Source organism: Cebus imitator, unplaced genomic scaffold (assembly GCF_001604975.1).
Source record: "Cebus imitator isolate Cc_AM_T3 unplaced genomic scaffold, Cebus_imitator-1.0 Scaffold299, whole genome shotgun sequence".
In the NCBI taxonomy this organism is placed as follows: Eukaryota; Metazoa; Chordata; class Mammalia; order Primates; family Cebidae; genus Cebus; species Cebus imitator.
The window spans coordinates 1,401,203-1,412,079 of NW_016107614.1; the positions used below are offsets into that span (position 1 = coordinate 1,401,203).

A 10,877-nucleotide genomic window follows, 5' to 3' on the forward strand; every position below is an offset into this window, starting at 1 on the left:
GCCTCCCAAAGTGCTGGGATTACAGGCTTGAGCCACCGCGCCCGGCCATGCACAGTACTTTTTATCTTCTGCTGTGTATTTGTTTTCTACTTCCTGGCTGGAAAGTGAGTTGCCTGCTATTCACTGCCAGTTTGCCAGGACCTAGAACAGTGCCTGGCTTGGTGGACACTCAGTGTTTGCTAGATGATTGGGTGAATGAAGAAATCCCTGTTTAAAGATGATACTGAAACTCAGAAATTTAGTAGTTGGGCTTGCTTAAGGCCATTTGGTGAGTTAGTTGTAGAGCAGGGATTTGAACCAGGGTTTGTCTTGCTTCACAGCTCAGGATTCTGTACTTGTGAAGGTCCTGGCATAGCACTGGATTTATAGTAGTCAGATCATCATTGGATCTATATGTTCAGCCAAAGCTTGTTGGTTGGTGATGGTGCCGGACACCCAGGATGCTGGTGGAATGCTGATCTGGCCTTGTCCCCTGCTTTCCTTGCCCCTCAGATCCGGAAGGCTGCCCAGCATGGAGTATGCTCAGTTCTCAAGGGGAGTGAATTCATGTTTGGAGAAAAGGCCCCTGCCCATCATCCTGCCGCTGTTTCCACCGCTAAGTTCTGTATCCAGGAGATTGAGAAGTCTGGAGGTGGGGAAGCCAAATGGAGGGCAGGTGGATGGAGGGCAGGTGGATGGGAGGCCGTGGCTGGCAGAGCATGACAGGGCCTGCTGCAGGGAGGCGGCTGGTGTCTCAATTCCCCTTATGTCTACCAGGCTCCAAGGAGGCCACCACCACACTGCACATGTTGACACTGCTGAAGGACCTGCTGCCCTGCTTCCCAGAAGGCCTGGTGAAGAGCTCCAGTGAGACTCTCCTCAGGGTCATGACCTTGAGCCATGTGGTGAGTGCAGGCCCAAGAGCTGGAGAAAGGGGGGTCTACAGTGGTGGCATTTGGGGAACTCGCTGGTCAGTCAAAAAGCAGAGCCTGGGGTCTCCCTCCCTGGCCTAAAACCAAGGGTACCACATCAATCTGTGGTATTTGGCTGGGCCAGGCCATATCAGGGTCCCCTTCCAGTTGGAAGCTGATGTCAGAGATCAGGTCACAGTCAGGGTGATCTGTAGTGGACTGGTACACCCTCCCTCTGCCCCGGCTCTATGTACCCTATACCAATTTTTTTTTTTTTTTTAGCAGCTTTAAAGACACATGAAAAATGATTCTCTGTATTTCCACCATTTCTAGCACAATTCTCTAAATCTTTATACAGTCAGCCTTCTGTATGTGTGGGTCCCACAGCCATAAATTCAGCCAACCTTGGATTGAAAATATTTGGGAACCGGGCACGATCACACATGCCTATAGTACCAGCTACTTGAGTGGTGGAAGTGGGAGGATTGCTTGAGCTCAGGAGGTCGAGGCTGCAGTGAGCCATGGTCATGCCACTGCACTCCAGCCTGGGCAACAGAGCAAGAACCCTATGTAAAAAAAAAAAGGGAAGAAAAAGAAAAGAAAATATTCAGGGAAAAGAAAGTGGTTGGTTGCTTCTGTACTGAACATGTAGTTCTTTTCCTTGTCATTATTCCCTAGACAACAGAGCGTAGCACCTATTTACATAGCATTTATATTGTATTATGTATTATAAGTAATCCAGGTGAGTTAAAGTATATGGGAGGATACGTGTAGGTTATATACAAATACTACACCATTTTATATAGGGACCTGAGCATTGGTAGATTTTCTGTCCATGGGGGGAGGTCCTGGAACCGACGCCCCACAGACACTCCTGCCAGTTCACTGTGTATTCTCCCGTAGTGTTTATTTACATACATACCTTTAAAATTGTGAAATGTAAATAACATAATCATTGTTTAAAAGGAAAAAACAATTCAGAAGTATATAAAGTAAAAATCTCCTTCTCCAAATCCTGTTTCCTAAGGTAGACAATGCAAATAACTTCCTGGGAACCCTTTCAGACATTTTCTCTTTGGACAAGCAAACATACATGATAACACGTGCAAAGGCCAGGTGAAGTTCACGCCTGTAAACTTAGCACTTGGGAGGCCGAGGCGGGAGGCAAGGAACTTGAGACCAGCCTGGACAACATAGTGAGACTCTGTCTTTACAAAAATTGAAAAATTAGCCAGGCACAGTGGCATGCACCTGTATTGGTCTCACCACTGTACCTGGCGAAAAGAGCCAGATTCTGTCTCAAAAAAAACAAAAAACAAAAAAACCCACAGCTATAATTATAGCACGCAGACCATTCATAGCCTGCGTTTTTGGCTGTTATGTTAAAACCATTTTGTTAATATTTCTGTCTTTAAGTCATTTAAAGCTTTTTCAGTGGCTTCCATGTCTTACTAAGGTGACAGTCCTCAGAGTATCTCTGTGTGGGGGGCATGTGTGAGGTTCAGGGGGCCCTCAACTCCCTAGCACATGGGGTAGAGTGGAATGTTGAGGGGTCCAGGGTCAGCTGTGGACTTTGCAGTTCCTTTCTAAGCCTGTGTGTCCCCTCCAGCTGGTGACAGCCTGTGCCATGCAGGCCTTTCACAGCCTCTTCCACGCCAGGCCTGGCCTGAGCACCCTGTCGGCAGAGCTCAACGCCCAGATCATCACGGTGAGGCCTGTTGGTGGGGTGAGGGGCATTGTGGGGGCATCCCTTGGGAGGCTGGGGGCACTGGCCCTGTGCCTTTTCTACAGAGTGAGGTTGGCTAGGCTGGGGTATCCCAGTGGAGGTGGCCAGTAGAAACGGAAGGAAGATTAGAGTCCAGCCACCAAATCCACATCAGTATCCCCAGGAGCTGGGACCCTGTCCTTTGACCTAGTTAACTTTAATGAACTATTTCAGCATGGTCTTGTGGTGCTCACAGATACCTTGCGCAGGGCTCTCAACCTTAGAGGTTTGTGGATGGATTTTGGGAGGGGGAACAAATCCCCCAAATTAGCAAAATGTCCTTTTTTTTTTTTTTCCTCTAAGAAGGCCTCTGGCTTTTGTCAGACTCACAAAGGGATATGTGACCCATGGTACTCCACTGCTCCTAGAGACTGTTCTCCCAAAGAATCAGAGCTGGGAGGGCTTTGTGGAGAAGGGGCAGGTAGAAGCTGGGAAAGCCAAGGGGGCTCTGAGTACCAGGATCACACTCACTGTCCCCAGGAAATTGCTGGTGCCGGGATGGGAAGGGATCATCATTGTGCTGTTGCAGACTCCACATGCTCAACTCACCTGCTTATTCCCACCTCTAGGCCTTGTATGACTATGTTCCCAGTGAGAACGATTTACAGCCCCTGCTGGCCTGGCTTAAGGTCATGGAGAAAGCCCACGTCAACCTGGTGAGGTAGGGATGAAGAAGGGTTGCTCAGGGCCTCTGTCCAGGCTGCCAAGGTGAGGGGTGCTTAGGGCCTGTGTCCAGGCTGCCAAAGTCAGGGGGTCCATTCTGGCTGCTAAGATGGGGGGTCCTTAGGGCCTCTATTTAGGCTGCTGAGATGGGGGGTCCTCAGGGCCTCTTGGTCTTGGCTGCAGGGCTGGAGGGTTCTCAGGGCTTCCATCCTGGCTGCTGAGGTTGGGGGTGCTCAGGGCCTCTGTCCTGGCTGCTGAGGTGGAGGGAATATAAGCCGGAACCTGGAGAGGCTGTTCAGCCTCCTGGGGCCAAGCAGCGTCTCTGTGTCAGGTGGGCTGCAGAGCAGCTCTTGTTTCTGTGAGGCGCGAGATAGGACAGTGCAGCGTTCTAGCCAGGTCTGATTCCTGCCAGACCTTTTGCCAGCCAGCCATGAGGAACAGCACGATGGCTGCGAGCACTGTGCCCAGGTTGAGGCCTGAATTTCACCCTGCCTCTTGACACTCGCTGGCTGTGTCTTCCTGTGCTCTTGCTTTCCTTGCTGTGGGATATCCTTTCTGCGGCTCTACTCCACTCCCACCTGGACTGACGGCTCCTTTCTCTAGGATCCATAGGCCCGTGAACCGACTTTCTGCTTTGTGTCTGCATACTTACAGGGTTTGGGCTTGGCCACTTAATAGTAATTTCACTTTTCATTGGGCGTGGTGACTCACTCCCATAATCCCAGCACTTTGAGAGGCCGGTGGATCACCTGGGGTCAGGAGTTTGCAACCAGCCTGGCCAACATAGTAAAACCCCATCTCTACTAAAAATACAAAAAATTAGCCATGCGTGGTGGCGGGCTCCTGTAATCTCAGCTGCTCGGAAGGCTGAGGCAGGAGAATTGCTTGCAGCTGGGAGGCAGAGATTGCAGTGAGCCGAGATCGTGCCATTGCACTCCAGCCTGGGCAACAAGAGTGAAACTCTGTTTAAAAAAAAAAAGAAAAAGAAAAAGTAAGTCCACTGTTCTGGAATAAGGCTGAGAAGAAACTGAGTATATAGTAAACAACTGGCGACCTGCGTGGAGAGAGGCTAGTGTCTCTAAGGCCTCATGGCTCTGCTGTGCTGGGTCTGTCTTCCCCGCAGCTGAAGGGTTCCCACTGCCTGCTCTCACCCAGGCATGTGCCAAGCACTCTTTACCTATATTTCTTCTCACTAATCACAGCAACGCCATGAAGAAGGGTTTACCCCAATTTATAAGCCAGAAACCGAGGCTCTGTGAGTGAGCTAGTCATGCAGTCCTGAGGAGCAAGGCTGGGTCTCTGGCCCAGGCCTGCCCAGCCCGTGTTGTTTTTCCTGCACCAAACTGCCTTTATTGGGAGGTGTCCAGAAATGGCAAAATCACCCCATTCGCCACTTCTTAGGCTTCATCTTCCTGGAGCACACCCACAGTTGGGCCCCATTGTGTGTCCCAGGATGCTTGTCCCCCTCAAGGTAACGCATAAAAACTGGAAGAAAGCTAAATGTTCCGTGGAGGGGGGAAATACAAGCAGTGAAGTACTGTGCAGCTATTAGAAACAATCAGACTGGGCCTGGTGCAGTGGCTCACACCTGTAATCCCTGTATTTTGGGAGGCGGAGGCGGGCAGATCACTTGAGGCCAGGAGTTTGAAACCAGCCTGGCCAACATGGTGAAACCCCATCTGTACTAAAAATACAAAAATTAGTTGAGTGTGATGGTGCACACCTGTAATCTCAGCTACTTGGAGGGCTGAGGCACAAGAATCACTTGAACCCGTGAGGTGGAGATTGCACCACTGCACTCCAGCCTGGGCGACAGGGTAAGACCCTGTGTCCAAAAAAAAAAAAAAAAAAAAAACGAAGTGGTTGTATGTGCACTTAAATGGAAGGAATTCTAAGATAGATTGGGGAAATGCAAGGTATAGAACAGTGGGTGTGGTGTGATTGTTTCTCTGTGTGTACTCTGGAACCAGATTGCCAGAGTGTGAATCCTGACCCCATTACCAAGCTGGATGGCCTTGGACAAGTTATTTGATTTCTCTGTGTCTTTTTTCATTCATAAAATGGAAATTGTAATAGGATTTATCTCATTAGTTGTTACAAGGTTTAAATGAATGTATGTCATATCAGTGGCTGGTATATGGTAAGAATCATATAAATGCTACCAGGCCAGGTGCAGTGGCCCACACCAGTAATCACAGGGTTTTGGGAGGCCAAGGCAGGAGGATCGCTTGGCCAGAAGGTTGAGACTAGCCTGGGAGACACAGTGAGATCCTGTCTCTACAAGAAATAAAAAGATTAGCTGAGCGTGGTGGCATGTGCCTGTAGTCCCAGCTACTCAGGAGCTGAGGTGGGACGATCGCTCGAGCCCAGGAGTTTGAGAGTCTGTGAGCTATGAGTGCACCACCACCACCACCACCACAACAAAAAGAAGTTACTATTTTTATGTTTGTATATTTTAGAACTTCTGGAAAGGTATTTAAGAAACTTAACCTTGGTTTTCCCCTAGGAAGTGCACAGAAGGGTGAGTTAGGGAAGGCACGCCCTTCATTTTACACCCTGAAGACCTGTTTCAATTATTTACCACATGTAGTTATTACTTGAACAGTAGTGCCCCACCTCTTTTTTTGTTTTTTTAAGTGGAGTCTTGCTCTGTTGCCCAGGCCGGAGTGCAGTGGTACGATTTCGGCTCATTGCAACCTCCGCCTCTCGCCTCTCGGGTTCAAGTGATTCTCCTGCCTCAGCCTCCTGAGTAGCCGGGACTACAGGCGCACACTGCAACACCTGGCTAATTTTTTGTATTTTTAGTAGAGACGGGGTGTCACTGTGTTAGCCGAGATGGTCTCTATCTCCTGACCTCATGATCTGCCCGCCTCGGCCTCCCAAAGTGCTGGGATTACAGGTGTGAGCCACCGCACTGGCCTGATAGTGCCTTTTTAAAAATCAGCCACCAGAAGGGCCCGATGGAGCCCTGTAGATCAGTGGATTTGTGATTGTTGTCAGAGCTGGGCTGTCTGAGGGTTGAGCCTTGGTTGCCCGGGTCCCCAGGGCTCAGGGCCAGGCCCCACAGAAGCCTTTTGTCTTGACAGGTTGCAGTGGGACCTGGGGCTAGGCCACCTCCCTCGCTTTTTTGGAACTGCAGTGACCTGCCTCCTTTCCCCACACGCGCAAGTGGTGACCGCTGCCACACACAGCCTCAAGGTACTATAGCTCTAGCTGAGGAAGCAGAGAGCACAGAGGGTGCTGAGGACTGCCCTGTCTCTCCCAGCACTGGCCCGTGGCTGCCAGCTCGGGCCCAGAGAGACTGCTCTCAAAATGGGAGAGCGTGGTGGCATGTTTGTTTGAAGCTGTCTTGGACTCCCAGGAAGCTGTTGCCTGGGAGGGAAGAGTGGTCCTGGGGGGCCGCCTTGGGCCCAGATAGCCTGTGGCCTCTCTTTGCAGGAGATCCTGAAGGAATGTGTGGCTCCCCACATGGCTGACATCGGCTCCGTGACCTCCTCGGCCTCAGGCCCCGCCCAGTCTGTTGTCAAGATGTTCAGGTAAGGATATGGGGTCCACATTTGGAAGAAATGGGGGTACCTTGAGGAAAGCTCTATATGATGACAGGTGCTCCACTGTCCACCTACTGTGGGCCAGGCTGCAGTGCCAGTGTTTTACAGGATTGCCGGCTGCTTACTGAACACCTGCCAGAGCAGCCACCGCGGACACATAACGTGAGAGCTGCCATAGTGTGGTGCTGAAGGGTGTGGACTCTGGCACCCGCTGGGTTTCAGTCCAGCTGTATTGATTGGAGGTCACAGTCATCTGGAGCAAGTTCCTCTACCTCTCTCTACCTCAGGGTCCTTGTTGGTCAAAGTGAATAACAGGCAGGGGAGGATGAAATGAGGTGACACAGGGACAGTTCTCAGAACAACAGTTAAGCATTTCATCGTTATAAACCACGACGGTGCTAGGAGATGGGTGCCTCCTCCATTTTACAGATGGGGAAGCTGAGGTCACCCAACTAGTGGCAGCCCGAACACAGAGTCCACTCTTACTCACATGCCGTGCTGCCCTGCACACCTGTGAGAGGAGCCATTGACAGGTGCAGCCACCACTCACTTCATCCTCCAGCAGGTAGTGAGCAGAGCACTAGGCCCTCCTGAGTGATCCAGGCAAGGGGCTGGGACCCTCGGTGTCTCCTCTAGGTCGAGGTCTGTCTGCACAGCTCCAGGGTGTGGTACTCTGATGACTGTTTCTCATGTGGGAGATAGGCCTGTCTCCTTTGGATCTATCTAAGATGAAGTTTCAGGAAAACTCAAGGAATACAACTCCCCCAGCCCCAGCCCCAGTCCCATCACTTCCCCACACTGACTCCTATTGGCCATTCTTGCCGAAAGTCTCCAGGGGCCTAGACTTCCTTGGGAGATAGAGCAGACCAAGGTGTGCACAGTCCAGAGGGGCTAGAGGCTCTTCCTCTGTCCAGGCCACCTGTTCCTACCGTGTCTGCTGCCTTCGGTCAGATGGGGAAAGCATGGGGTGGTGACAAGTCACAGACGTCGGAGGCCCAGTGTTCCTAGCGGAGTGTCTGCTGCCTTCGGTCAGATGGGGAAAGCATGGGGTGGTGACAAGTCACAGACGTCGGAGGCCCAGTGTTCCTAGTGGAGTGTCTGCTGCCTTCGGTCAGATGGGGATAGCATGGGGTGGTNAGGCCCAGTGTTCCTAGTGGAGTGTCTGCTGCCTTCGGTCAGATGGGGATAGCATGGGGTGGTGACAAGTCACAGACGTCGGAGGCCCAGTGTTCGTAGCGGAGTGTCTGCTGCCTTTGGTCAGATGGGGAAAGCATGGGGTGGTGACAAGTCACAGACGTCGGAGGCCCAGTGTTCCTAGAGTGACCGGGGCAGTTATTGCATCTCTCCGAGCCCGGGTTTCCCCATCTGAAGTCGGGTCAGATAACTACCCCATAGGCTTTTCTTTAAGCACTAGGATTATCTAAAACTGTTAACATAGGGAGTGTGGGCACATCACAGATGGTACTTCTCTTCTGTTGTCTCTTGGGGCCCCATTCTTGCTGGCCAACTAGTGTCTTTGTAGCTCAGGGTGCTGGCTGTTGACTTTCTCCGGTGGGGGCACAGGGTGGCGTAAGCATGACCCTGACTGTGCCACTCCCTTGGCAGGGCAGTGGAGGAGGGCCTGACGTACAAATTCCACGCGGCCTGGAGCTCCGTGTTGCAGCTGCTCTGTGTCTTCTTTGAGGCATGTGGGAGACAGGCCCACCTAGTGATGAGGAAGGTGAGTGGCGAGCGGCTGGGGCCAGGGCAGGAGGTGGTGCTGGCCCTGGGACTGCGGGCTACTGGAGGGCACGTGTCTCTGTTATCTCTGCACTCTGCTCCCCACCTCACCCTGACAAGGCCATAGCAGGTGCCCCATGCGGTGTCCCTGGAAGGTGACTGACCGGCAAGGAAGGGGCAGAAAACAGGGTGGGGGTCCCCCTACCTGCCCACTAGTATTTTTTTTTTTTTTTTTTTTTGAGACAGAGTTTCACTCTTGTTACCCAGGCTGGAGTGCAATGGCGCGATCTCGGCTCACCGCAACCTCCGCCTCCTGGGTTCAGGCAATTCTCCTGCCTCAGCCTCCTGAGTAGCTGGGACTACAGACACGCGCCACCATGCCCAGCTAATTTTTTGTAGTTTTAGTAGAGACGGGGTTTCACCATGTTGATCAGGATGGTCTCGATCTCTTGACCTCGTGATCCACCCGCCTCGGTCTCCCAAAGAGCTGGGATTACAGGCTTGAGCCACCGCGCCCGGCCCTGCCCACTAGTCTTTGCTGGAGTTGCTGGTTTTGAAACTTAGGAAATCTTACCCCCACCCTTATCTTTTAAGTTTTAATTCTCTAAGTTTCCTATAACGAGTGAGTATAGCATTGATGTTCTATATAGCCCTAGGTCCCAGGGAGGTTCCTCCAGTCCAGGGTTAATCATTTAACAATCAGGGATCACTCAGGGATCCTGAGCAGACCCTAGTCCAGGAGAGAGTGGGGGCCTGAGGACAGCCCCCAGACTGGTCCTGCATCAGCAGGGACAGCAGCTCCTGGCTTCTTGGGGCTCTCCTCACTGACTCCCTCCCATTGCTGGAAAAAGGAACCCCTGTGGGAGATCAGGGTCTCCCTCAAGAGGCCTGGCCTGAGTCCTGATAGATTGGCCAATTTGGCTTCATCCAAGAAGCCAGGCAGGCAGGGCCATGAAAGTGTGGCTGGTGGAGGGCTGTGGCCTGGTGAACCAAGGGTGCACCTCTCTCTCCTCAGTGCCTGCTGATTGCTGATTGTTGCATGCAGGCAAGATAAATTTGTCCTATTTTCAAAGATAATTGGAAATCTACATTTGTATGTGAAATTTTCTGATTTTTACGTGTTAAATGTAACAGAAGTTTATAAAATCCTAGGTCCTGGATTTTATAATCACCAGTGGTTAATTGGGTTCTCAGTTTGTACACTCTGGTGTAGCATTGAACCCAGGCCCAAAATTCTGGCCTCATCCATTCGGAGGCTGGCGGGGTTTTGTCGTGGGTCCTGCTCTCGAGTGTGTCCTGATGTGTGGTCACTCATCTCTGCTTCAGTGCCTCCAGTCCCTGTGTGACCTGCGCCTCTCCCCTCATTTCCCCCACACGGCGGCTCTTGACCAGGCAGTGGGGGCTGCGGTGACCAGTATGGGACCTGAGGTGGTGCTGCAGGCTGTGCCTTTGGAAATTGATGGCTCTGAGTAAGTGTGACCCTGGCTAGCTTCCCGACAAAGCCCCAGAAGTCAGCCGGCTTGTTCTCTCCCCTGGAAAGGATGTCCACTGCTGAGGGCTGAAGTCTGTGTGTCAGTGCAGGGCTCAGCAGGAGGGGCCAGAGGGGGACTCGCTCTGTTCTGGGCTCAGTAGCCTATGCGCTGCCCTCAGGGCTGTCCCCTCATCCTCATTGGGTTCTTCCCATTCTCCCCCCAGAGAGACTCTGGATTTCCCACGGAGCTGGCTGCTGCCTGTCATCCGAGACCACGTTCAGGAAACGCGACTTGGTTTCTTCACCACCTACTTCTTGCCCCTGGCTAACACCCTGAAGAGCAAAGGTAGGAGACCCTTGTCTGTGTGTGACCTGAGACCCCCGCACAGTCCTGGAGCTCCATGGAAGGGGTCGGGAAGGGTGCCGAGTCCCACGCACCCAGCCTCCGGGACACTTGGCAACATCCTCTGCCAAGCAGGTGGCCAGCCGGTGCCCAGTGCCCGCCGCAGGGGCCTTCCCTCCCTGCTGCTCCAAGATGTGGCCAGGCGGCCCTCCCTGAGGTAGAGCTCGCCCTGCGACAGGAGACAGCTGCCTTCACGTGGAGCTGCCCCATTTGGGCCTTGTTCTTCCCCTCTGCATCACAAAGAACAGCTGTGCCCCTTCTTCCTCGTGAAAAACCTTGAGATCGATTTTGTAAAAATCTGTGATATGTTTGTTTGTATGTATACATACTTTCATATACTTGTAGGTGTATTTATGGGTATGTATGTATGTATGTACACATAGGCAGTCACACGCCACGTGACGTTTTAATGATGGTG

General features: G+C 52.1%; 1 protein-coding gene across 1 annotated transcript in view; it reads left to right on the forward strand.

Annotated features, from left to right (window-relative positions):
* RRP12 (ribosomal RNA processing 12 homolog) overlaps nt 1-10,877 on the forward strand; it is a 47,143-nt gene that overhangs the window by 14,244 nt on the left and 22,022 nt on the right. The window contains exons 6-14 of the mRNA XM_037729331.1: nt 493-631; nt 757-884; nt 2,500-2,598; nt 3,225-3,316; nt 6,405-6,516; nt 6,757-6,854; nt 8,472-8,586; nt 9,912-10,054; nt 10,281-10,402. Coding sequence (XP_037585259.1) covers nt 493-631; nt 757-884; nt 2,500-2,598; nt 3,225-3,316; nt 6,405-6,516; nt 6,757-6,854; nt 8,472-8,586; nt 9,912-10,054; nt 10,281-10,402 — 1,048 coding nt within the window. The remainder of the gene's footprint in view (nt 1-492; nt 632-756; nt 885-2,499; nt 2,599-3,224; nt 3,317-6,404; nt 6,517-6,756; nt 6,855-8,471; nt 8,587-9,911; nt 10,055-10,280; nt 10,403-10,877) is intronic.